Source organism: Lagopus leucura, unplaced genomic scaffold (genome assembly GCF_019238085.1).
Source record: "Lagopus leucura isolate 7727_CA_CO unplaced genomic scaffold, USGS_WTPT01 Super-Scaffold_100001, whole genome shotgun sequence".
NCBI lineage: Eukaryota > Metazoa > Chordata > Aves > Galliformes > Phasianidae > Lagopus > Lagopus leucura.
The window spans coordinates 55,218,424-55,245,984 of NW_024962262.1; the positions used below are offsets into that span (position 1 = coordinate 55,218,424).

The 27,561-nt window shown below is 38.3% G+C and overlaps 2 protein-coding genes across 10 annotated transcripts in view; both read left to right on the forward strand.

Annotated features, from left to right (window-relative positions):
* Nucleotides 1–25,224, forward strand: part of WWC3 (WWC family member 3) — a 98,047-nt gene extending 72,823 nt beyond the window's left edge. The window contains exons 11-23 of one of the 5 annotated variants that reach the window (XM_042867302.1): nt 5,000–5,120; nt 5,827–5,901; nt 6,795–6,881; nt 9,330–9,522; nt 13,721–13,888; nt 14,599–14,750; nt 15,472–15,631; nt 16,797–16,961; nt 18,326–18,418; nt 20,161–20,391; nt 21,086–21,213; nt 22,851–22,911; nt 23,941–25,224. In XM_042867302.1, the coding sequence (XP_042723236.1) occupies nt 5,000–5,120; nt 5,827–5,901; nt 6,795–6,881; nt 9,330–9,522; nt 13,721–13,888; nt 14,599–14,750; nt 15,472–15,631; nt 16,797–16,961; nt 18,326–18,418; nt 20,161–20,391; nt 21,086–21,213; nt 22,851–22,911; nt 23,941–23,943 (1,637 nt within the window). In that variant the 3' untranslated portion in view covers nt 23,944–25,224. Of the gene's footprint in view, nt 1–4,999; nt 5,121–5,826; nt 5,902–6,794; nt 6,882–9,329; nt 9,523–13,720; nt 13,889–14,598; nt 14,751–15,471; nt 15,632–16,796; nt 16,962–18,325; nt 18,419–20,160; nt 20,392–21,085; nt 21,214–22,850; nt 23,023–23,940 lie in introns of those variants that run through there. The other 4 variants (XM_042867306.1, XM_042867307.1, XM_042867304.1 and 1 more) reach the window with 4 other exon arrangements.
* A 623-nt stretch (nt 25,225–25,847) lies between these two features.
* The window catches only part of CLCN4 (chloride voltage-gated channel 4), a 39,542-nt gene continuing 37,828 nt past the window's right edge, over nt 25,848–27,561 (forward strand). Inside the window, exons 1-2 of one of the 5 annotated variants that reach the window (XM_042867457.1) lie at nt 25,914–25,936; nt 27,236–27,339. Coding sequence is in view for 1 of the 5 variants with exons in the window: in XM_042867451.1 (XP_042723385.1) it covers nt 25,933–25,936 (4 nt within the window). In the remaining 4 variants the exon portion in view is untranslated. The other 4 variants (XM_042867451.1, XM_042867453.1, XM_042867452.1 and 1 more) reach the window with 4 other exon arrangements.

Sequence of the window (27,561 nt, forward strand, 5' to 3'; positions counted from 1 at the left end):
AAGTAAGGAAACAGTTAATTTCTTTTCCAGTTTTAATCAATTGAAGAACTGCTGTTAAAAATTTCTTTCCTTATGATATTTCTGTGTTTTAACATGCTACATTTCTAATAAAATCATTGCAGTAGAGGAGGGCTTCTAGAGAATATTTTAAAGATTATAATTCACAGCTCATTCTAATATGTAGAGCACTACGTTCAGGACTTAGAACATAAAGGCTACTATGAAATAGAAGCAGAGAATCTGTTATCCCATTAGATCTTGTTTGTCAGGAGACAGTGAAAAGGAGCACCAACAGTCTCTAAGGAAAAGATTTCAACTTTCTATTTTTCATGAAGAAAAAGGCCATTACTGTGCTGACAAGCCTGCGTTGTTCAAATAGAATTGAACGTAGACTTACTTTCCTTAATGCAGCTTGAGCTGCCAGAAGGTACTGCTAACAGAATTTGTTTACTAGACATTAACATGTCTCATGCCCATATTGCAGTGTTCTGACCAAAATAAACAGAATTCTAGAGACCAACATGTAAGTCTGTGCTTAAATTAGTGTCATGGAGAAGTTTCCTGAGGCTTTCTTTAAACCTCAGATCAGACCACAGCATGTCTTCACCCACTGTGGTAAGTAAAGCTATGTTAGTAGTTCATTTATAGCTCATATGTATTTCCTAGAAATGAAGGCCTGGTCTGAGGGCTTAGGGAGCAATAGGATGAGGGTCACATCCTGCTTCGGTTTTCCTTTTCTCCCTTCTCTGTAATGTTTTTACACATTTTTCGTTTTTCTTTCTGAAGGCTTCTGGCAGAACATGTCTGTGATGCCGCTGTCACTGCTGTGGTGTCTGGGTCCAGCTCCTAGTCCAGGGTTTATGACTTTTCTCTGTGTTTAACCTAGTGCTTTCTGTTCCTTTTTGAATGTATGATTAGAAGGCAATCCGTTTGTCTTGATGGATATTTTCTTTTTTTAAGTATTTGATTTTTGAAACAATTGCCTGGGAAAGAAAAACAAGTTTAACCTTTCTGGTACTTGGCTGGAGTCATGACTGCTTCGAGCTTGGCATTCCCTAGTTGGTGGGTTTGCTGTTGTAATGCAGTTGTCTCCATCTATCAGTTGAAAATTTTTAAATCTATTAAGTTCAGTAGAGTATTCTTGAAGAATCTGATGGAGCATCAACCTCATACAGGACAGTTTGGGATCCCCCAGATGTTGAGGGTTGTTTGTTTTTACTAAACTACTGTGCTGTATGCTTTGCTGCTGCCATCTGATGGTCTAGCAATGTAATGCTCCTCTGGAAAACCTACAAGTATTAATCAGACAAATTTTTCACCAGTTCTTCTATCAAACAAAATATGGCATGATTTCCCAAATTACAAAGTTCTAGAGGGATAACACTCTGGGATAACCATTGTAACAGAGGGATAACCATTGTGAATACTCTGTTTTGAAGCAGTACTAAAGCATGCTCAGGAGTTCTCCAGGAACTGAATTTTTAATGCTCTTTTGCTTATTTGCTGTTTTCTTTTTCTGTATCTCTTCTGGGGGCATATACGTTGTATTTGTAAAGCTGGGGGGAGGAAAAGTGCTAACACAGGTCTTTAAAGATCTTCTGTATCTTCTCTGTCCTAAAATAGTTTTTTGAGTGTTAAATTTCCTTCAATGCCTAAGTAATCTAGTTTGCAAAATACTGACCTCCTCGTAGACCTAAAAGATGATTGATCACTGTGTGCTTTTCATTTTGTCTCGTTTCTCATGCGGCACAACAGAAAAATGCACTGTAAGTGAACATAAAATTACTAATCGTGCTGTTTTTGCTTGTAATTCCCAGTGTGATTTTGTGTGTGAAGTGTTTTTGTATGAGTTGCATGTGAAGGAAAAAGGAGATTTTTTTAACATTTGGTTTTGACATAATGCTGTCTGATATAATCTTGTATCTGTTTAATTGTGGCATATTATGGCATACTTAAATTTTGGCTATGTCAATTAAGCAATATGTTCATGGCTGTGGTTAAATACCGGAACAGTGTTTTCTGCAAGCTTCAGCTTTATTACATCATTGTAATGCCTGACAGCATCATGGTAGGTAGAGTCTGTTTGTGTCTGTTTTAGGTTTTATGACAGTGTTTGATTCTGTTATGAGCGCGTTTTGAGCTGACATGCAGTACGTGTAGTTTCGTGTGCCTGTGAAATATGCTTTAAATGTATGGTTTTTGCTAATGAACTACTAAACACTAACACATATTCAACACCAAAATTTTCTTTCAAGTTCACGTTTTAAGCTTGTGGCAGCTGAGAATATTCTTTTAATCAGGCCAGTCTTTGACAAGCTTTGGCGCCTGCTAGGAAATTCCAATTCATATCTATTTTGCTCACTGATTTTCTTGACATAGGACAGTAAAGGCAATTATGTATTTTAGAAACTGTATTTTTAAACAGTCCTTTAGCTTCCTGGATTGAAACCAGGTACACCTGGTTCTGTTTAAATCAAAATCTGATGTTTCTTTCTTGATGAGTTTTTCTTACTGATTCATTTTTCTAGTCGAGTGTGCGTTCTGACATTTGCATCTCAACCAAATTTGTGAGATTGTCCAGATATGATCAAATGCTTCCTTGGCCTGCAAGGCGGTGGGCAATCATTGTTAAGTTACAAGTATTGCAACACATCAGTTTTTCATGACAGTGTGTCGGTGCTTGACAACAGTTTTTCCTTCAGACAGATTAGGAACATGAAACCTCCAAGGTAGAGAGCTCGTGAGGTCCAACCTCCTCTTTCATCTCCTACATCTATACAGCGTTCACATAACAGGGTGAGCCAGATACTTTCTTATGAAAACGTAGTAAACATTGTGTAATTTTTTGAAATTAATACACAATGTGTAGATGAGCATTGGTATAAAATTGCACTTTTTTTTCTGAGGGTCAGTCATTTTCCAGTGATACAAAAGTGTTGAGAAACTCTTCTGTATCCATAAATCCCCTTACAAAGTTCTAGTTTTCCTTTTGCTTATCAGTGACAACAGTTACAGACGTTGTCTCACCAAATGAAAAGATTGAAAAAAGTAAAATAAAAAACAAATTGAAATGAAATCCTCCACTTTGTACAAATGGTAGGAGGAGATTGTAGTTCAAACACAGTTTTCTGGCTTTTTTTTTTTTCTTTTTTTTTTCCAAGTCAGGTGGAGGTTGGCTCTCATTTGCAGTGAAGATGAAATGAGCTGTATGGCAAAATGACATGTACTGGGCAATAAGATGGGATGCTGTAATTAGGAAGAAAAAGGGTAGTTCTTTCTCCAGGTACAGAAACAAATGCAGAATGGAATGTTCTTGCCAGCAAATAGATGTCCTGCATAACTGAAGATGATGGCTAAGTTGTTCACTGAATTTGGAGGGGAGGTCCATAGGGCCCCTGATCCAAAAGCACAGATAGTTGGTTCTGCAGACATATAAGAATCCTAGCTTCAAACGGAAGCCTGTGATATTTATGAACATCTCTTCTGGTTTTGTGCTGTTGGTTATCTGACAAAAAGATGACATCTCAAGTTGGTGCAGGATGGCAGTACTCAGTGCGTCTTGTCTGCCAGTCCTGCAGTGGGACAAAGCCAGACATTTCTGTTGACAGCAGCAGCACAGGTGTTGATTTGAGGGGCTTTTTGTCAAGCTTCAAGGCCTGTCTGGTGTCTTCTGCATGGGTCTGGCACAGGATGCAAAAAGCTTGCTCACTCAGAGCAGGGGCTTGATGTCCATTCCACCCTTCAGCGGGGCTTTGCAAGTGAAGCTCTAGTTACTTGCTGACGCTGTGCTGAAGGGAACTTGCTGTTCAGGAGGCTGTGTTTTATTGGTGATGTCTAAAGATAATATCTTAACAGAGGTAATTAAATTGTTTGAGTAAGACATGTTTCAGCCTTAGTGGTAGTAAGCTGGAAACAAGCAGCTGCTGCTTGCCTCCCTGTGATGTGTGCTGTGCTACTATCACTCCAGTAACGTCTGCTGAAACCTAAAGCACTTCCAAGACATTTAATTTCATGAGCCTGGGTAGGAGTATGATACTTTCCCCTTTTCTAAAGTGGCATCTCTTTGCCATTGCTTTTCTGCTTTGAGAGCAAGCATTGATCCGAAGGAAAAGGGGGAAGAAGTTGGCAAAAGATACTGCAGTTCCATAAGTCCATGTAATGATTCTCTCTAGGATGTGAAAGAAGAAAAGCTCAAGTTGCCTTTCAAGTCTTGAAACCTTATCTATATAATTCTTGAGCATTATCACTTGTGCACATACCTTAAAGGATTTCTACATTCTATTTCTACTTGTATTTGTAAAATGTGGTGTGTAATGCCATTTTTCTTGATAAGCTTAGCTCATGAAAGTGATTGAATTGCTATTTGTGATGGTGCTGGTGATTTAGAGGGGAAGGGAGGGTTGACTTTTTCTTCCCTCTGTCAGTTTTCAAATTCATTCACCAAGAATTTGAAAAAGAACTGGTGTCAGTGAGATGGAAAGTGCTGTTTTTTCTTTTGGATAACACCTCTCAGACTGTAAATAAAAGTTGCTGATATGAGACGATATAAGCAACGTGCTTTGAAAATTTATACATGGAAACACGTGAGAACAAAACCTCACTGTGTGTTGTCTGATAACTTCTTAAAAGAATTAGTCTCTGTTTATTTTCAAACTACTGAATAATCAGTAGGTAAGTCTTAGAAGTTTAGGATATCATGTGTGTGTACTGAATTAACGTAAACCTTTAGGAGTGATTTTTCCTCTGGAAAAATACTGTAATAAAATGAGATTGGCTTATATTTAGTCATGACACAGAGAAATCAGCCTTTATTCTTTCACAGAAAATCTGGTCCATTGTACTGGAGGTTTTTAAGGATAGATGACAAAACAATGAGCTGCATTTGTACCAAGCGTTTTGCTGCTAGTTGTACTGTTTGCCACTCATATACTGCTTCTAGCTTAATCTTTAAAGAGATTGCCTTGAGCTGATGTTGTCTCCTCTTTTTTCTCCATGATAGCTGTAACTCTGCGAGGAGACAGCGGTCGAAGATCAGAGAGGAGAGCCAGGCGAGTTTCAGCATGTCTCTCAGATCATTCACTGGCTAGTGACAGTGGCGTGTTTGAAGCTTTAAGCAAAAGGTCAGGTGTAAAAATGTGTAGTAAGCTGGAAATATTCCTGTTCTGCCACACGGTCTGAAAGAATTTATAGTAAATTTCTGAACATGCTTTCAAAATTGGTGATTAAGTTGTATCTGTTAGGTTGATGAAGGTTTTTATGTATGGTTCTACTGTCATCTTCATGGTTGCTAAGTCCCTTTCACTTGATCGTCTCTAACATTTTAACATTCAATACTTCTGACCTAAAATATGTTAGTTTTAAAGTTGTGATTTTATTTCAACCACCTGTAACAAAATAAAATGATATGGGTTAGTACTTCAAGTTCATAAGACATAATTAAAAGTGTACATCTGCCTGTGATAAAGGGAAAAAGGGTATATGAATTGCTGCAAGGCTAAATGTGCAGATTGATCAAGTGACTGGAGGAGGGTAAACACATTTTATACAATTGTTGTAACACAGTAAACAGTTAGTGGAAGAAGATAAGGTTCTGATGATTCTGAAGAGTAATAGAAAACAGGACAAATACAAAACTAGCCTTAAGAATTATTCTAAAAACTTTTTAAAATATGAATTACTGCTTTTGTTTCTCTTAAATATATCTCAATCTTTCCCTATATTACTGAACAGTTGCATTTATCCTCAAATCATGAAATAAATGTTCATTTCATTGTGCTTTAACATCGTAGATCAGTATGTAGTTTACAGTACTTTCTGCTTGTGCAGGAATGAAGATATGGAAGAGCCTGTTTATGGTGATATTGCCAGTAATGAAGAACCACAAATACATGTTGGATTTCTGTAAGTGGTGTTAATATTGTTTTTGAGCTGAAAGCCAAGGTAGTTGGATGCAATAGTCAGCATGCCACTTTCTGCTGGGGCAGCCACTGTTCATTTGGTGTCCTTTCAATGCTGGCTAATGAAGGGGCTTTAGTTACTTCTTTCAGTAATTAATATTTTCACTGTCCAGGCTATTAGTGTGAGCGTTGATGTAGGGATATGTCTCGCTGTGTAAGATCTGATTTTTTTTGTGTGAAATAAAAGATGATTACCTTAGGAAAATCACATCTGAAGAGACAAATACAAATAAGGTTCCTCAATGCTCCTCTGAAGAACTGTACATAGGTCAAGCTATTGTTAATTGTGCAAGTAATGTGGGGGAGGGCAGATTATTGCAGTGCAAGGTGGGATGCCTTCCAGAATTCTCTCTACCCCTCAGTTCCCAGGGCCTGGAATTTTCAGATTTCAAGCAGCTGTGATAGTTCTGTCTCAAAGCTCATGCTGTTGCAGAAGATAAGAATTTTTTTTGCACTTCTGTTAATCCATGAAAATAATGCAGAGCGAGTTGTCTAACATAAATATTACATCACTCACACACGTGATTGTGGTGGAAACATTTAATACAAGGAACATTTTATAAAATCTGTTCACTGTCAAGACTCACTCTAGGTAGTGTTCTTGTTCACCTGAATAATGCTAAATTCCCTTTGTTCTGGTAAGTTTGTTAATGTAGTTAGTGCTTTTATGGTTCTGAATGTCATATCCTTAAATGCTTTGGATTCATGCTGATTTTGTAAGTGATTCATTTAACTGCAAAAAGTATTTTTGTGTTCTTAAAGTCCTCTTAGTCTTTTTCATCTATATTTCTTAAGGAACATATTGATGATGACTAACATAGGAAATTTATTTTCCAGGCATGACAGTGGAAGCGAATGTCTCTTAGTCCATGTACTACAGCTGAAGAATTTTACTAGTCTAGTTGTTAAGGAAAACTGCAAAATGTAAGCTTACATTTTACCAAAAGTTGCTTCTTTTGTGCTATAATCTTGAGTGCTACAATTTGTTTGCTTTCATGCAAAATTAAGCCGTTACGGCATATCTTAGTTTACATGGGGAAAGGGATAATTTGATGGACACAAAGCATCCTTTTTATGGAACCTTTGCCTTAATGGTGAGGTAGCAAATAGAGTTTCCAATGACATATGCTTTAATGTATTTATTATGTACAAAGAAGATAGTTCAGAAAACAAGTCATTCTATTGCCTTATGACTTCTGTACAAAAAAAAAAAATCTATTATATTTGTAGTATTCTAGAAATATTATTTCCTATAGAACTTATCTACAGTCTATTTGTGATATATCTCAGGATAAGCTTAATGTAATTTTCTTAAATTCCTAAGGTAACATCTATAATAATTAGTAATAGAGAGATCTTGCTTTTTATCTGGAAAAAAATAGTAGATAAATAATTAAGTAAATATAAAATATAAGACTTCTACGGGTTTTTGTAGCCACGACAATATTCCTGGAATATCTATGAAACATCTTCTGAAAATAATTTTAACACAAATGTCAGCTGAGAATCAGTACAAATTTTTTTTTAACTTCTGGCTGCATGTATTACTGCTTCAAATTCCATACCACAAAGAACATTAGTTAGTTTATTTTAATAAGCATTTTTAAAATAGCAAGAATGTTGCCATAAAACACAGACCTATCTAGTGATGTGTCTTAATAGATTTTAAAGAAATATGAAAATTGTTGGTCTTTATTTCTGGGTGAAGTTGCTTTAAAACTGTGGAAAATGGAGTTGTGATGATATTATTCTGTTGTAAAATAGGTCATTAATTGGGAGTACTGTCATGGACATCTGTCTCACTGAGTTGATTTTTGTTCAGAAAGCTTGACTTTGCAAATGCTGCAGGCTTCTAGTGGAAATTTTTCACTTAGGTCAGTGCATTAGTGGCAGTTGTTTGTTTTCAATATTGGCACTAGGGCATGCTGAAGGGGAGAAGTGTGAATATTGAGTAGTACTCAACCACGTTGCCTCATGATTAAAAAAAGAAATGAATGTCATCTGAAGAAAATCAAATATAGTCAACAAGGAAATGAATGATTCCAGGGGGTTTGTTGGACATTGTCAAAATCAAGGCAGTCAGGCATTTAAGTGGCACTAAAAATAGAGCTCTGTTCCCCAGCCTTGTCAGTTACCCAGTTGGGCTAGAATTGAGAAACTGCATGTCTGCAGGAGAAATCTATTGATTTGACTAATGAAAAAAAAAAGAAAAGAAAGAAAAGTTGATCTTGGCAAGACCAGAAACTTCTTAGTCACTTGAATGAGCTCCTCCATGCATCTTCATATTCACTGAAACTGAATTGCTTGAGGGCAGACGTGGGAGGTTACCGGCTGCCAGTGGTGAGCAGAGGAATTGGATCACTTCCTTTTTGTGACATGAGCCAGTTTATCTTAACTGGTGCCCCACTCTCCAGCTGTGCGGTTCCACCACAGTGAGTTGTATCAATTGTCCTCTAACATTTGTGTGTCTGCCATTGTCACCCCCTCTGCTTTTGACATAAGAGTTCATGCAGTGATGTAGTCAATGGGAGCGAACCTCTGAGCTGGATTTTCTTTTTAATCTGCAAGCCTTTTTTTCCATCTACTTTGGCTACTTTGTAAACCCAGGTGAGGTTTCTAATCTGGTTCACAGTGTAGTTGCATGAACCTTTTTACTGGCACAAGAGAAGGTATGGCATGAAATGTGGTATTGCAAGGGCTTGACAGGTGGTCAGAACGAGGAGAACACAAGCAGTTAAGTAGCGTGTTGCCTTCTGTCAGATTGAAATGGTTGCAGACCTTGATTTTGGTATGGAGCCTAAAATGAGATGGTATCAAATATGTAAACTTGCTTTTTACAAGCAAGGTTGCAAATGGTAACGTAGGTTTTCTGTGCTGCCGTTTTGTGCTGAATTTCTTGGGTGAGGAAGGAGGAGAGGTATGTGTAGTGGATGGAGACAAGAAATAAAGCAGCAATTCAGTAGTTTAAACATAGATACATGTTTCCCCTTGAAACCTCCTGGCTTAGCATCTGGCCTCCAGCTGCTGCTTGTCAGGAAAGCTGTAGCTCTCCCATACATCCTATGTCATGTTTGCTAGCCCCAGGTAGATGCCTTAGACATCTCAGGACATCTCAAGTGGTACTTGGTGACTGTGCTTAATCACCAAGTTAGAATAAAGTTGGTTTTAGAGAAAGATACATTTTCCAAATGAGCTTTGCTCTTTTTCTGCTAAGAATGCAAAATAAATCCCTGTAACAGAGATCCCAAAGCAGGTTCTTAATATAGAAGTTACACAGGTGTTTTTGCGTAGCTTCATTTTCAGAAATGCAAAACAGCTGAAAACAGCTTTCTTTATCTGAATTGTGTGATTTGTCTATTTTGCTCTTCCTAGTCATGTGAGAGTTTATTTGCCACCACTCGAGTCAGGCACACCAACCACTTACTGCTCCAGAGCCTTGGAATTCCAAACTCCGCTAATATTTAATGAAGTTTTCCGCATCCCTGTGCATTCAAGTGTTTTCAAACTGAAATCACTTCAGCTGTACATTTGCTCAGTTGACCATCAGCAACAAGAGGAATTATTGGTAAGTGGTCTATTTTCTTAAAAGTCTTGTGATATGGGAAACTAAAGTTACAGTCAAAGTGTGAAGACTTTATATTTTGTGAAGTTTTAGGTTGGGAGTAATTGTGGCTCTTTGTTCATATGCATAGTTATGGTAGTTAGTGTTATAAAAAAAAATACAAGACAACCTCTCAAAGAATGTACCTTCTATACTACATAAAGGTTTGGAAGTAGTTAGCAGTACTTAGTAATTAGCACTAGCAGTACTTGTGGCTTAGAATTGGAGTATTTTAAGCAGTTTTGGAAGTACTGTTTATTAATAAAATTATTAATATATCTGTTACATTGCAGAATCGTACTTAAAATTGATATATTACCTGTATTAACTGCTATGGGATTTAGTAGATTAGGAGGTGTTGGTCTTATTTCATTTTTTAATTTAATACATTTCCTATAAATGTGTGCTTTGGGGAAAGCTGAGAAATCTGCAGTTGCTAAATATGGGTGCAAGAAGAACATGCTGTAAACTTTTTTTCCCAGAGACATTACCTGAATGCTTTCAAACTATACTGTGCTGAAGACTTATCTTTCTGCATGGCACTGTAATGCATGCACAATTAATCAGTATGTGTAAAGCAGCTTCCTAATAAAAATATAACAAATACAAACCAATTGTCACTGTGTAATAGGCATTACATCAATCTTTGCTGCAGGGTAACAGTGATCCAGGCAAACTGGTTTGTTTTACTTAGCATTAAACTGATGGAGGCATCTAATGTAGGTGAATTCAAAGAAGTATAACATTGTTTAAATAGCTTACATCTGTTAGCTGTGTTAACATTAGATATGTTAAAAGTTAATTTAATTATTTTCAGGTGTAAATACGCTCAAATGAATCTTCATTGAATGTTTCAAAGTTAGTGGTCTGTAATTTCACTGAGGGATTTGAATGTATCAATTTTTTTTTTAAGCCTCTGGACATAGTTAAGAGATACAAGTAGCACAGTGTTTGGTTAAACAGTGGGTAAGAGGTGATTGTTTGAGCACATATGGTCAAGAATGTGTGTTTGTTAGACTGCCTTGAAAACCTAGATCATGGGTGTCCAGCCCTCTGTCTTGCCTGAGCCTAGCTGAGTGATGTCTTGAGCTGCATATACATAACTTGCTTCAAAAGTAGTGCCTCTTATTTATTTCCATGTAAACCACAACAGATACAAACAGCATGATGGCACTATTTGATAGAACTAATTTTCAGCTACAAAATACTGTTTCTAACACAGTCATCATCATGAACTATGCATTTTCAGCAGCAGTGAATATGAGCTTCCATGCTGTGCTTATAAAAATAAGCACTAGCAGAGGTGACCCGCTGCTGAAACGCACCACCCACCCCTCAGCAAGTGTTGATGAATGTCAGGAGGTGACATCTCTTCCTCATGGAGGAATTCAGTGACACACCTTTGCTTCATCTGCACTTCCACATCAAATACCATTTTGTCAGTCTGCCCCTCTGCTCCCATCTGTCACACGGCAACAACATGTAGTGGGATATTGGTGGGAAGGTTCAGCCTCTGCTTCCAGACCACCAACATCTTTGTTTAGCCAGTGTATCAAAATGCATAAAATTATTTGCCATCGTTTGAGCACTGCCCTCCCAGTGCCCTGGTTTTAGTTGACACAGTGTTAATAAGGCAGTGATGGTTTGGTTGCTGCTGAGCAATGTGTGCATGCCCACATTGGGCCAATTCGTGGTGAAGAGCCATAGCCATTTGTAGTGGGTGGCATGCGGCCCACAGGCTGTGTGTTGGACATGCCTGATCTAGAGGAGTCTTAGATAAACACTGGTCTTCATGTTGACAATGTTGAAAAGATCCAAGGTCTTGTCCACAGCAGGATGTTTTGTTGTTGTTGCTACTGCAACCTAATTAAAGAGAAAGCATGTCAAGAATGGGCTGGATATATTGATAGGAAATGCTTTATACTGTTGTGCAGTGTTCCTCTAAGCTAAGTAGCCATTTCAGAGCAAAGCAATTTTATACTGACACAAGAGCATCTAAATTTAAGATGCTTTCATTCCAACTGCTTTGACTGAACTAGCCAAAAATTATTCTAATAGGATTTGTTTCTTTCTTTCATAGTGTCAGTGTAGTTTTGTCAGAAACATCTTTGTCTGGTAACATATTTTAGGATAAGCTAACAAAACAACTCAGAAAGGGAGAAGCAGCGTCACGATTTCTTCGGATAGCTGCGTTTGTAGTCTGAGTGTTGCCCTTCTTGCTTTTAAGTTGAAAAACAACTATATGCTTGAGAAATCATCACTTTGAAACTGCAGTGATGACCTCTACAACTGTCTTTCAAAATCTCTTTCACCTGAGATGCCAATTTTTTCTAGGTGAGGTTGCACAGCACAGAATGGAGTGGGGCCATCCTTGCCCTCACCCAGCAATGCTGGGCCTGGTGCACCCCAGGGTATGGTTGGCCCTTTGGGCTGCAGGGGCACACTGCTGGCTCACATTCAACTTACTGTCAACTGGAACTGCCAGATCCTTTTCTGTGGGGCTGCTCTCCAACCTCTTGTCCCGTAGTCTGTACATTCATATCCAGGGTTGTCTGTCCCAGACTGGAGTTTTTCATGAGTCAAACAAATATTTGTATGTAACAGGGAAGAAAAAAATTCAAGAAACGTTCTGGCAAATAGTTCTGAACTTCACTTAGAGAAGTAAATCTACTGAATTTCTGTGTCATCCAATTCCTTCATCTCCCTTATGCTCTGTCTTGATGGAAGATTCTACAGCTTTCCACACCTGGTTTTCTGTAGCCTTATAAGACCGATTCCTTAAATTGGCTTGCTGCTCCCCTGGTGTCCTCATCAGTGTTGAGATAAGGGAGTTGTTATTTTCCATGATTAGCATATATTGCTCGTGCTAAAACTTCAAAGAAATGTGATTGCCTTTTTTGCAACCCTAACTTTACTGTTTCTGATTTTCTATGGGCCTCACCAACCAGTTATTCTCTGTCTTAATTTATTTGAATTCTTTGTGACTGTGATTTATTGTTCTACATTTTCTCTCTCCTTTTTTTTTTTTTTTTTTTTTTTTTTTTTTTTTTTTAATATCTGTCCTATTTTTCAACACCACATTAAATTAAATGCTTCTTTGGTGTGCCTTTTTAGCTGATGAATAAATATAGCATGTAGGGCAGCGTCAGTCACATTAAAAGTCCAAGTACGTCTTTTCCAACATTTATGACAGAGGAAAACAGCTTTCCCTTCTACCTCCCAAAACAAACCTAGCATCTCTTAAACATTCTCTAACTTTGGTGTCAAAGTGTGAGTATGTGGTAGATGTTTCTTTCACACTCTGTCAGGGCAGCTAACTATTTAGAGGAGATCTCTGTTTTATATAGTAAGGAAATGGTATTTCTGTTTGTAGCACCCAATAACAAATGACGTAAAACTACATTCTTAATAATAAACTGTGTCCCAATATGCCATTTTTTTGTTAATCTCACAGACTCCATTTTTCTGTTGTCCTTTCTACACTTGCTCAAACAGAGCAGAAGGTCAACATGGCTCAGAAATTTCTTATGTGAACACTACTTGATTAAGTAGGCTTACTTTGAAGTTGGGAATTCTTTTAGTGGAAAGCTTTCATTAAACCTTCTTTCATCTGAATTTGGGAGATACGAGGATGACTTTGAAAGTGGAAAAACGAGATTATGGTCCACCTGACTAACTTGTGGTATAAATAGTCAGGAAAAAAAGATTTTTTACATGATAGCTTTTTCTCTTTCAGAGGGTGCTTTTGATGTCTAGAAAGTTCTCTCAGAATATAATTCTATTAAAACAAAATGGATCAACTTAAAGTAACGTCGTTTTATTAATACTGATTAAAGCAACTACAGAAATCAGATGTGCAAAGCTGGGCTTTCAAAGTGTTAAAGACTGTTACGGTCCTAGCTACATCAACTGTAGTAATTCTATTTTTCAATTTTAAAAAATATCCACTCTGAACCTTTCTTGACAGTAAGAGGAGGCAAGAAATTCAGCATCTTAGACATCATAATAAAACAGAACAAAACTGTCTCTTATTAAAAGACTCTTATCATTGATAAAGCTTTTTTTTTTTACCATCATAAATGGAGTGCTCGTGAAATGAGAAGGCATCTATCCTGCTGTGTACGTTTATCTTATTGTGATGAATGCTTTTTATTGCTTACAGGGCATTGCTCAGATAAACCTGAGTGATTTGGAGAGCTCCAGTGAGATGCAGCTTCACTGGTATTCTGTTCAAATCTTCACTGGCTCGGATCCCCTGAGACCAAAGAACAAACACCAGTGTGAAGAAAGTATTCCCCGGTCTTCTGGAAATGTAACCACAGTTAAAACAGTATGGCTCTGAAAAAATTGTTTGTTTAACTTCATTTGACCTGATGAGTGGTTGCTTGTGATCATATCTCTAATACAGTTTGTTTGCAAGGTGCAGAGAAACGGATACGTTAATTAGTTCTTGTGGCGAGACCTGGATTTTAAAAGAATAATTAAAAGCTGGGTCATGTCTGAACATGATCTTGAAATATACCATGTTTTTGTATGCATACCTCCAGTTCAACTCACTAAAACTCATTAAAAAAATCTGCCACTGCCCTGGAAGAGGCTGCCAGGAAAGGTAGTGCAGTTTCCATCCATGGAGATTTTTCAGCATTTTGGCACTGAGCAACCTGGTGTGACTCTAAAGCTCTTCTTCCTTTGAGCAGGGTGTCAGATTAGGTGACCTCCAGAGATGGACTTGGATCTAACTCACTGGGTGGTGCTTCATAGTGAGATAAAGTCTCCCAGTCTATGGCTTTAACTTTCTATAAAAGGCTTTAACTCAACTTCTTAGCTTGTGACCTACTGCTCAGTGCAACGATAAAGTGTTTACTTTTGGCCCAGTTTGCATGAGAAATTGCTTTAATTCTTGATCATTTTCAGCTTTTTTTTTTTTTTTTAGTAGGAATATACAGTGATTGTGTTTTTCTATTGTTTTCTCTGGATAATATGCATTAAATACAGGAGTTTGTACAAACAGGTTTGTCTGAAGTCTAGTTTACCTTCCAGGATGCAGTGACAGCCCTGTTAGCTAGGACGACTGCCCAACTGGAAGCAGTTGAAAGAGAGCTGGCAGAAGAAAGAGTGAAACTGGAGTACACTGAAGAGGAAATCCTGGAGATGGAGAGAAAGGAAGACCAAGCAGAAGCCATATCAGAAAGGTACAAATAGTAGTTAAAATACCTAATCTAACAGCTGAATAATATTTGCACTACAATGATGATCTGAAATACAGCAGGAGAAGCAGCAGATCCTTGTTCTGAGATCTGCTCCCTGTTAGAACTAGGGGTGTACAATTCTTCTATCGTGTGATGATGCACAAGCAGGAAAAAAGTGTTATTTGAATAGTTAGCTGTGTTTATAGGACTTGGAATTTGGGGAGAGGGAAAACACTTCTTTTGAATCAAGCAGAAACATTGTTAGGGAGGCAACTGCAATGACTTGGCAATGGCACTGTACTTTTTAAAAAAGATATATATAGATATGTGTAGTGACATGGGAAAATGAAAAAAAAAAAAAAGCATTGCAATGCTTGCAGAGCAGATATGCCACACTGCTCTAATTCATCAGTGATATTACTCCTTTTTTGAGCTGTGCTTTTCTTTTTGTTACTGTTTTCTTTGACTGTTACAAAGACTGGAATGTAAACTTGGAAAAAACTATGGAAGCTGATTTTTTTGTCATGGAATTTGTTTACCTGTGCATCTACAGAAACACAAGTATTCTGTATTTCTACTACAGAAATATTCTTAATTGATAAACTGAGCAGGATAATGAAATGTACAACTATTATCCATAACTTGATGGGTGGGTTGGTTCTTTGTTGTTGTTGTTGTTTTGTTTTTTAATGCCTACAAAATCCTTGTCGTGTTCTGACTTCAGGAGTTGGCAAGCAGAATCTGTTGACAGTGGATGCAGTAATTGCACCCAGACTAGCCCTCCTTATCCGGAGCCATTTTGCGGGGATTCATTAGCTGGACACATGTTTGCAACTCAAGCTGGCCAGTACAGCTCTGGAAAACTCCAGCCTCCACCAGTAAAGGTAACGAGAGAAGGCACTGAGTAGGGGAACTGCACGCTGCTGCTTGCTAAGTCCAAATTGATCTGGAGAGAAAAGAAATGATACTAGCAGTCCTGCGTGAGCACTGCCTTGATGACAATGGTGTGCCTTTGGAGTTCTTTAAGTGTCCTCTTCAGGGCTTGTGGGTTTTTTGTTTGTTTTTGTTTTGTTTTCTTGCTAGTTACTTCTGAGTAGAACAGCTTTTATGTTAAAAGGCAGGAGTATTTTTAATGCTACCTCTATCTAGTTTTAAATATGCACTTGCATCAGTGTGTTGTGCCAGGGGAGATTTAGATTAGATATAAAGAAAAACTTCTCTCAGAGAGTGGTGGTCAGGCCCTGGAATGGCCTGCCCAGGGGAGGTGGTGGAGTTGCCGTCCCTGGCAGTGTTCAAGAGATGTCTGGATGAGGAGCTACAAGATATGGTTTAGTAGCTCATGATAGCAGTGGTAATGGGAGGAAGGTTGGACTAGATGATCTTGTAGGTCCTTTCCAACTTTGTGATTGTAGGATTCTATGATTTATTGTCTTGAAATTGTAACATAAAAGATGATGATTAAATTCCAGTGCTCTGAGAACTTACAGTTCTTAAAAGGAAGAAAGATGCTTAAAATTTTAAAACTTTCCTGTATTTTCAAATATCTTAGTGTTCTTGTATCATTGTTTCAGCAGTCTTTTAGTTCCCTTTTATTGAGGTTGTTTTTTTGTTTTTATTTTCTTGGTTTGAATTCCTGAAGTTTTTAGGTTGATACTTGCTTCAGAGTCACCTTGCTTTTTGAAATGTGGCTTAGTGTTCTCTTTCTGTCAAGGCTGGGAGATCAGGTGGTAGCTCAGTTAATGCCCAGTTGTTAACAGTGAATGCAGTCTTTGTCTTCCACAACTATGATTCACATTATAACTGCATCTTATAATTTTTATTATAATTTTTACTGTTCCAGGTAAGGCTTCTGAAAAATAATCTTGCAATTTTGAACGACCTAATTTTAAGACTGCTGACAATAAGGTGCTTCGTTCTCTGTTCTCAGGGCTCATTAAAACTTTATCCTAGCTAACAGGACAAATTGTTTACTTTTGATGTTGTTGAAATAAAGGGAGAGGGGAAAAAGAAATAGAAAACAAATTAAAAATTCTTTCATTGTAATTTTAGGTGGATAAAGAAACTAATACTGAGGATCTGTTTCCTGAAGAAGTTGCTATCCTTCCAAAAGAGAGAACTAGCCGCAGGCCACGGGGTTCTGCTTTTGTTCGCAGCAGCACAATTGTTCGTTCCCAGACCTTCTCACCTGGAGCACGAAGTCAATATGTTTGCAGAGTGAGTAAAGCCTAGAAAGAAGACAGGAAGAGACGCCTTCACATGAGTATTTGTGTGCTTGTGATAATTTCTTCTTAAAATTTGAATTACAAGAAACTTATACTATTTTTTGATGCTAATGGATGTTTCATTGATTATAAACATTGAGGTGGGGGGGGAAAAGGTCCTTGGTTCCTGATCACTGTAAGAATTTAAACCTGAAATTTATTTCTGCTAAAATTAAAGAACCCACCGTAACTTAAATCTTAAGCTCCTTTATCTGGCAACCTGTGATGCTGAGCTAGTGGTTCATTTTACAGAGTTGTTTCTCAGTATTGCAGATTGCTGTATCAGTATTGGTTTTGCTATATTGGTGGAATGCACGTGACTTTATTTGCAGTCTTTCCTAAGTAGCTTTCCTAAGAGCTTGAGTTTGAAAATGCCATTGTAATTTTTAAGCCAAGAATTGAGAAGCTGGACGTGAACTGGCAGTGTGCACTTGCAGCCCGGAAGGCCAACTGTGTTCTGGGCTGCATTATAAAGTGGTGACCAGCAGGGAGAGGAAGGTGATTGTCCCCCTCTGCTCAGCTCTTATCAGGCCCCATCTGGAGTACTGCGTCCAGGCCTGGGGCCCTCAGCACAGGAAGGATGTGGAGCTCTTAGAGCAGGTCCAGAGGAGGACACTAATATAATCAGAGGGCTGGAGCACCTCTCCTATGAGGAAAGGTTGAGGGAACTGGGCTTGTTTAGCTTGGAAAAGAGAAGGCTCCTGGGAGACCTCATAATGGCCTTCCAGTATTTGAAGGGAGCATATAAACAGGAGGGGGAATGGCTATTTGCAAGGGTGGATCGTGACAGGACGAAGAGAAATGGTTTTAAACTGAGGCAGGGGAGGTTTAGGTTAGATATGAGGAGGAAGTTTTTCACACAGAGGGTGGTGACACACTGGAACAGGCTGCCCAAGGAGGCTGTGGATGCCCCATCCCTGGAGGCATTCAAGGCCAGGCTGGATGAGGCTCTGGGCAGCCTGGTCTGGTGGTTGGCGACCCTGCACATAGCAGGGGGGTTGAAACTGGATGATCATTGTAATGCTTTTCAACCCAGGCCGTTCTATGATTCTATGAATCTTTTGGTTTAGCCCTGTAATTTATATTGCATACAGTGCGTTTGTGGACTATACATTTTCAATATGAGCTCTATTATATATATTTCTTTTTAATAAATAGCTAAAGGCAAACATGTGATTGAAATGGAAAAAAAAATTTTGCTTAAAACTACACAATTTCAGCGTTTTTGTTTTGTAATAAAACTCAAAAGAAAAAAAGAGTTCTGATTTCTGAATGCATATGTTAGCAAGCTTTATATTCAATATCTTTTCTACTCAGCTGTATCGCAGTGACAGTGACAGCTCGACTCTGCCAAGGAAATCACCGTTTGTCCGGAATACATTGGAGAGGCGCACTCTTCGATATAAGCAGGTATGGCTGGGAAATAGGTTTTCACTGAAGCTGATGTAACAGTGGTACTTCTACACATAAGCATATTTGTTCTGATCTTTTTAGGTAACATGCAAGACTTATGTAATGCAGTCAGTAGCTCAAGGTTGCTTTCTGTTTGTTTTGGTTGTTTGTTTTGTTTTAATCTGAAAAGTAGACATAGGAAAGTAAAACGTTATTGTGAATGATTGTTGAGGAAAAGACAAGGTAAAGACAAAACCTTGCTTAACTGGCGCTAGATCTGTATTGATTTACACATAAACTTCCTTAAATTTCTAAAATCTAGTTTATGATACAGAATGCAGACCCACAGAAGTCTGTATGAATGATGGGAAAACATCCTGCTCCCTTGCCATGCAGCCTAGCAAACAGTGGTGTTTGAGGCCCAACAGTAGTGTGTGAAATTGCAGGAACTAAGGAGATCTGGACAGGCTTGAAAGGTGGGCCCATGAGAATTCAGTGAATTCTAACAAGGCCAAGTGCAAGGTATTGCATTTGGGTTGGGGCAAAACTGTGTTCAAACTGGCAAAAGGGTTTCTTGAGAGCAGCACTGCAGAGAAGGACTTGGGAGTTCCGTTGGGTGAAAAGCTTGATGTGAGCCAACAGTGTGCATTTGCAGCCTGAAAAGCCAATTGTATCCTGGGCTGCATCAAAGGAGGAATCGTCAGCAGGGGTCAGAGCTGAATGTCCTGTTCCACTCTGTCCTCATAAGGCCCCATCTTAAGTACTGCATCCAGACCTGAGGGCCCTAGTATAGGAAGGATGAGGAGCTGTTAGAGCAAGTCCAGGGAAGAGCCACAGGGATGCTCAAAAGGCTGGACCTCCTCATCTATAAAGAAAGGCTGATGGAGCTAGACTTATTCAGCCTTGAGAAGGCTCCAGCGAGACTTCATTGTGGCCTTCCTATACTTTAAGGGAGCTTATAAACAAGAAAAATGTTTGTGGGTTGTTTTTTGTGTGTGTGTGTGTTTTGGGGTGAGATTGTGGATGCTCAGTCCCTGGAGGCACTCAAAGCCAGTTTGGATGGGACCCTGGGCAACCTGATCTAGTGGGGGACAGCTCTGCCTATGGCACGGGTTGGGGCTGGGTAGACTTCAAGTTCCCTTCCAACCCACGCCATTCTATGATTCTAATAGCTTAAGTTCTTTCTCCACCCACCATGCAGAGCAAGTGGGATAGAAGGGCACGTAGGAAGTTAATACGATGTTGATAAATGGCTTACAGTTTAGCCTGGTAAGCAGATACTGATTTCTTGCTGGTATATGTAGGTAGATGACTGTGCCTTCCATTTTGATTCAGAATGTATTTTAAAACTAATATCGAGTAAATTCCTTTGAAGTGAATCTGTTGCTCAGTGTGTTGTTTTCTAGCATCGTTATTCAGTTATGGGTATTTCATATTGTATGCCTTTGCTTATTTTCATTATATAAGAGTTTAGTTTATAAACTTAAATTAGTTAAATATTTATAAGCTGAAGGTAGACTGTAAAGGAATGTAGTAAAGAGCATTAATTGAAAAAAGTTGTATATTGTACAGAAAAAAACACATTACGGCTAGTGAACGTTTCACTGTGGGGTATAAATAATCTCTCCAAATCTTTGCATCAGGAAAAGCTTTGTGTAAAGTACATACATAAAATGTATGCATTATGTACCTAAAAATATACCAGTGCACCATGTTGAGAATAATGTACTGTGAATTGTATTTGAATCCTAATAACTCAGCAGTCCTGCAGATCATCTTTGGCTGAGCTTATGGCAAGGACATCATTAGACCTGGAGCTGGATCTCCAGGCATCCAGAACTAGACAGAGACAGCTGAACGAGGAGATATGTGTCTTAAGGGAGCTGAGACAGCGTCTGGAAGATGCCCAGCTCAGGGGGCAGACAGATCTGCCCCATTGGGTCCTTCGGGATGAGCGATTCCGAAATTTGTTGAAGGAAGCAGAGAGGCAGGTAAGCTAACATGAAGTTACTCATGCACTCAACTTGTTTAGAAACATTTCATTTCAAAATTTCTTGATTGTAAGAACTTCTGCAAAGAACCTGTTTATTTATTTATTCACTTCTTACTGAAATCCAAATAATTCATGTTACCTCTGTGTTCTTGAAGTTACCACAATGGAAATGATTGCCTTGATTGTTACCCAGCTGTGTGTTTGAAAACAATTACTGGAGAATGTCACTTTCTTTTAGATATTTTATGGCTTGAACTTTAGCAGTTTCATTACTGAAAGAAACTGTGCTAATTTGATATTTCACTTTTTAGAAGTATTTGAAATGTTCCTTAAGTATTTTTGCTCTTCTTGGGGAAAGAAAGTAAATGCAGGAAGCATTACAACAAACCAAACAGCTATTGGTTATCAGAAGCAGGGTAAGCCTAGCTTCATTTTGAGGTCTTACTTGAGAGAGCAATGTGCAGTAGATTTTTTTAATTTAATGCATATCTTTGTGAAGAACACTATTAAATTAAATAGTACTATTAGTCTTTTGCATTTGTAGATCTTAAATGTTCAGCTATTTCAGATAATATAGTGGTGTGGTTTTACTCTGGTGATTAGAAACAATCCATCATGTAAACCTAAGTATTTTTCTGTTATGTTTATTCACGTTATAATTATTAGCATTCTATTCTTTGTCTCGTTTTCAGACACGGCAGACCAAATTTGAACATCACCAGGAGCAAGCAGCTGAAAAGATGCTAAAGAAAGCATCAAAAGAAATATACCAGTTGCGTGGGAAAAACCAGAAGGAGCCTATTCAGGTGCAGACTTTTAGGTGAGTGATAATGTGCACTGATATAACAACAGTTCATTACAGAAGTTAAAGCTCTCTAAAGCAGTTAGCTCAAATTCTGTGTATCTTGAATATAGCCAGTAATTTCTAACCACGTAGTGATTGGAGCTCATGAAGTTTCCTATGAATTACTTGCAGTGGTGAAAAAGCAAAATTAAGGTAAAATTACAGTCTTACAGCTCTAAAACGTGTGAGGAAAGAAGTCTTCAAGTGCATACAGCGTACCTGGGGTGATTCTTTCAATTTAGCTTGGCTACTGTGAAGTTGAAACGATTTCTCAGCTCTTCAGTGCTGTCCTGTAGGCCTGAACAGTTTGTTCAGTGTCATGCATGTAAATTACTAGAGACACTGTTTCTCTGAAAATTGCTCAATAATCTTCCAGCTTTCTCTTAAGCCTTTTCTTTGGGCTTTGGTTCCTGTTCATCTATTTTCATGTAGTGTGTGTCCTAGATTTAGTTTGCGTATAAACAGTGTGCACTTCACAGGAAGAATTTGGCTTTAATTGTTAAAAATATTTTTAGGGTGGGTGTAGGCATGGGAGGAAGATCAGCAACAGTTTTACATGATACTGTTTTACACAATGTTCAGATTTTTTAGAATTTGTTTATGAGAGACACTTAAGCAGAAAACTTGTCCGTTCTGTAATATTGGGAAGGGAAAAGCCTTCCTCACAGATGTGGAGAGGAATTAAGAAGAATGGGGATTTTAGGGTTGTTTTTACATCATTTGTTTCTGGTAATGACTGAACTTCTGTGCTTATAAAATGATATCGGAAATTGATAAAAATGAGGTAAATGAAGTGAAGGACAATTTGATTGTATACATTCTTGCACCTTATGTGCACACATCCATTTCTTATGACAGTTACTTTACAGCATATACTGTTTGCCTAATAGAGAAGCAAGGTTAATCTTAATGTTGTCTTCATTGTAGTTATTGTAGGCATTATTGCAAAATGTCAGAGGTGAACTTTGCATTGCACGGAGGACTTAGGTCCTATGGAACCTTTTTAGAGTGAACTGTAGTTGATGTCCAGTTCTATAAACTTTGCACCTAAATTTTCAAAACTACTAATTGTGTTCAGGGGAATGCTTCCAAAAGTATACAGTGAGGGTTTTGTGTAAGTTACTTGTACTCAAGTAAGCCCTGAGGTCGGTGTATAAGTAGTAAGAAATAATGAGTAAAGAAATGGTTATTGCAAGGGGTTGGGAAAAGCAGGACAGGGAGGGAAGATTTAGGTTGAATATCAGGGGGAAGTGCTTTACAGCGAGAGTGAGGTGCTGGAACAGGCTGCCCAGAGAGGTTGTGCATGCCCCGTACCTGGAGGTGTTCAAGGCCAGATTGCATGGAGCCCTGGGCAGCCTGGTCTAGTATTTAAATGTGGAGGTTGGCAGCCCTGCATGTGGCAGGGGGTCGGAGATTCATGACCCTTGAGGTCCCTTCCAACTCTGGCCATTCTGAGATTCTGTGTGATTCTGTTAGCGACCCTGCACATAGCAGGAGGGTTGAAACCAGATGATCTCTGATGAAACTAGATGATCCTTTTCAGCCCAGACCATTCTATGATTCTGTGATTCTATGACATACGTCTGACTTCTTTTCATCTTTTTTGATCACAGAGAGAAGATAGCATTTTTTACAAGACCAAGGATTAACATACCTCCTCTGCCGGCTGATGATGTATGACATGTTGCATTGTAAACATGAAGTATTTATCGCTTTTATTTTAATGAAGTTATTAGATTAGCCAAGTTTCTTTAAAAAAAAAAAAAAAAAAAAGCAAACAAAGAAAAGTGCAAAAGCTAATATACACGTTTTGTAAAAAATAAAAAAAGGAAAAAAAGTAAAAGTAAACAAAAACATATATATAAATATATATACATATATATATTTTATAATAGCGACTACAACAAGGCTTGGTTTTTCCTTGTTGTGAAATTGACATCTCTGAAGACAACTTATTTTATAAAAGATCGACTATCCTGTTAAGAGCGTGTACAGTTTTTATGCTGTTTTATTTGACTTAAAGGCTGGAAGACAGAAACAAAGTGAGTTCAGGCAAATTCACTGTAGTGTAATTTATTTATAGTGCCTTTTTTCCTTGAAGGAAAATACCTACTTTAAGATGTATTTTAAGACTGAAATTTTGTTCTTCAGTATTTGTCATACAGTAGAATGGAACCATTGAGCTGGTTTTGTTTCTGATACCTGAAATGAAAATACTATGTTCTAAAATTGTCACTTTTTTCAGCTTTATTATCTGTAGCTTATTATGTACATTGTATCCTTTAGCACCGTCTGTGTCATAGCAAAATATTATCACCTGCAGTGTGTTTAACAGTGATTAGAAGCGACGTTAAACGCTGCAGAATTCGTTTGCATGTTCTTACTGTGCACTAATAGAATGTTTTCATTTTGGTTGTCTCTAAAATATCTTTATATTCTTAACTAGATGCTCAATTTAAACGGAGGAAGGAAAAGGGTGACAGATCTTTGTTTTGCTGTTTAAGGGAAAGGGAGTTAAGAGAGCTCTGTGAGCTAGCTAAAGTGCTAAAGGGATATAGCAATTCCTACAGTTTCAAGATTCTGACCTGATTCAGGAATACGTGCTAATTTCAGAAAGCAGCTGCTGTAAGGAAGGGTGCTTAAACACGTATTCTTTCTAAAGGATCTGCTTTGAGGTTACTGCATGTGACTTCTTTTGAACAGTGACGCTTTCCGGGGAGGAAGTTACAATTCTGGGAGATATAGCTCACTTGATTGCTGGTTGGATGAGCTGAGATCTGGTAAAAATAATTTTACTTGTTCATTGTCGTGAAAGACTGTCGCTCTGCATTCCCGAGAATGCCAGTTTTGTGTCCTTGCATCCTGCAAGTATGTAAAAATACTTCTTTACTAAGCTACTATAATAGAGCTTCTTGTATTTTTCTAATTATGCATTACCTGCAAAAAGAGGTGCCCAACACAAGACTAACTTTGCAAATTGCTAGAATTGCCTAGAAAGAAGATCGTGCTCTCTTTTCATCAAGGGGATGTGCCCAGGTCAGATTGGCTTCAAATTTTTATGCCAAGAAACCAAAGCAGCAGCAGTCAGAAACTAAGCAGATTCATGAAAACCTCTGATCAATGGGAGTACTTTAAAATATTTTGCAAGCATTCTTTGTATCAAGAGCTTGTATTCTGTGTGTCAAAAGTAAGGAAAACCTGAAAGTGAAGCTGAATTGCTTCTTATTTGCTCGATCTGAGGCCACATGTATTGGACATTGGGAGTTAAATCTCAGTCATTACTCAATGAGGATGATTAGCAAAGACAGTTAATTTTAAACTAGTACTTAAACTATACAGATAAAAAACAAGTTGTTAGTGTTTGGGTAAAAGTCTAGGGACAGCAAGCTTTCAGGTGCCTGTTACTTGAAATGATCAGTTGGTCGGAATTTCATGTCTCATGATCAGTGGAGGCCCTTTCATAGTAGTATTTATCCTAAGTTACCATGCAGTGCTTCCAGAAATACTTGCTTTGTGCTAAGAATAGACAACACCGTGTTCTCATGGCAGTGTCTGAATACTGGAAGAGGTTGCCCAGAGAGGTTATGAGCTCTCTGTCCATGGAGGGATCGAGGACTTGATTGGGTATGGTCCAGGGCAGCCTGGTTGCATTAGACCCACCTTGTGCAAGGGCTGGGTTGGGAACCTTCCTCCCACCCTAAATTGATCTCTGACCATATACATATAACAAAGGGACGATGTCTGGTGGCTTCTCTGTTAGGGAGTTCTGTTGGTGTTTTTAATTAGTGACCGCTGTGAGACGTCATCAGTTTATCTCGTGAGTCTGTGATTCTGACTACTGTAACAAGTTCTGTCTTGATGTGGTAATGAGTTATCATATTCAGTATTCATCTCTCTTGTTTTTGTCACAGTTCTGTATGATTGTGTCATTTTTGTATTATTTGAAAGTATTTCTTCTACAAAATAAAATAATTTGCCATAAACAAATAGAATTCTGTTCAATGCCACAGAAGAAGACATTGTTTCAGGGGTTTATATTTGCCACGTTTGTGACCCTTTCATAAAGACATTGTATATTTGCGTAACAGTGAATGCTTTCAAATAAAAGAAAGAGGAAATCTGTGAATTCAGGGATTCTAGAGAGGTTACACTGAAGACCTGAAATGGATGCGGAGCGTAAAGAATGGCGGGTACGTTTTCCTATGTGGTTACTACTCACAATGAGTTGACACCTGTATCTAAAGCTCATGGTTGAATATTCCAAATTCCTGGCTGGCTCCTCTACCACACACTGAGTTGTCTGGTTTTTTTTTCTTTTTTTCCTAGCAGGATTTCTTACTTAGTAGATTTGTGTTTGGACACTGTTATTCCTATAGTATAGTTCATGACCAGTCCCAATCCGGAAACCACTCAAAAGAACACACATGAACATTTTTAGGCTGCATTTTATTGGCGCTTTCCACCTTAATATTTGTAGAAAGACCCTTGTTGTTGTTGTCGTTGCTCTCTGCTACCCTGAGCTGCAGGAGCACAGTCAGAATGGAAGTACTGACACATGACACCTTTCTCTGTGCAGGATTTGCAAGGCGTTAAGGGTATGACAGAGTTTAGGTTATTTTTAAAATGGTCTGCTTGAAATAGTCATCTGGAATACCAACTGTCTCGCTACCATCAGGATCAGCTACAAAAGTTGTAATGGGTAGGTTGGTATGGATCTGCTGATATAAGAATTAAGTCTTGTATATATTTCTTGCTGTGAGTGCTTTGTGTGAGTGCTTTGCAAAATTTCAAGGTAAGTGCTATATATAAAGAGCAGATTTTTTTTAGCAGTTAGATGAACTACATGTTCTGTGTCCATTTTCAGCATGATGCAAAACTGATTTGAATTGTGTTTTTAGGGAGGAGGGAGTTTTACTGCTTGTTTTGGATCCCATCTCTTTTCTAACAGTAGAGGCATGGGACTATGAGAAGAAAAATATATTTACAGAGGGACTTCAGAAACTGCAAGCTAGCAAAAGGAAGAACTGTTTCGTTTCTTTGGTTTTTTTGTTTGTTTTTTTCCAAAACAGCATATGAACACTTATTTCCCTTTTCCTGAGACTACCTGATTGACTCACTAAGATTGGAAGAAAATACCAAAGCATGAAATTGATTTGGTTTTGGAATCTCTCTGTGTATCAGCTAAGTGACTTGCTTGTACTTCGGAACATCTCAGCATTCTTGGAAGTTAAAATCTTCTTGGAAATAGAATCTGGGTTATAGAATGACATATTCTATAGTAAGTTAGGTATTCTGTCCCTATGACAGCCAGACTATCCAAGTGGAAATATGCATTCAGCAAAAGACTCGGTGAGTTCATCTGTAGGAAGATGAGGAAAACTGGGAAGGGAATTTAGGTAAGTCTATCAAGGAAGAAAAAGGAGGTTAATACCGTTGTTCTCATTTGGTTAGTGCATTTAATAGCTATTTTGTGTCTAGGACATGGTATTTATGTTCTGTTATGTGTCTTATGACACAAAAGTTCCTAAGTATTTATGATTGCATCTGACTAATCCATTGCTGCTTGCTGTTTTCCCTACACTCTTTCAATAAAGTGATCAAGGAAAATTGCAGATAAATTATCAAGGAAAAAAATTAAGTGCCAGTGTTTAACTTCCTCCACAGAATTCAACTGGCTTATTAATTTTGCTTCTAATGGGCACAAATAACAGACACTGACAAGAAGTTCTTTCACTTTTCTCCACTTTCCTGATGTGATTATAGTAGGTCTGCAGCTGTTGCTGATGCACGAACAATAGAGAAATGTGATCTGTGCTACGATGTAAAGGGCATAATCAAATCTCTTTTCTAAAGGCATGTTCCTTGTTCCAGAAGGATGTGGGAATTTCAGGTGAGGCAAGTGAAGTGCTCAGGTTTCATAATAAAATTGAAAATGTGGCTTCTGTTTGTGGAATCCATATGAGAAACAGGGAATTCAGGAACTTCCTCTGGTTTGCAGACAAGATTTGGTGGAGCTGTGGAGCCATTCTGAAAAGATTCTGTGCACTCTGTACCAACTGACTTGCTCTGTTGGGCCGGCCTGTCTGCTTAGAGCATCCCCAGGTATTTGCCTAAGCACTCTGGAACAAAAAGACCTTCTGGAACTGTGCTCCTCAGCCTTTGAGGTTTGTGGAAACCATGTGTGTGCCTTCAGTCACTCATGGGCGTTATCATGTGTGCCTGGACAAGGTCTTCCTCTGCCTACCTGTGCACCTGCTTGATAATACAAAGCACAGCCCTGAATGCCCTCAAGTGTACAAGCTGTCTGTGCAGAGTTTGGATAAG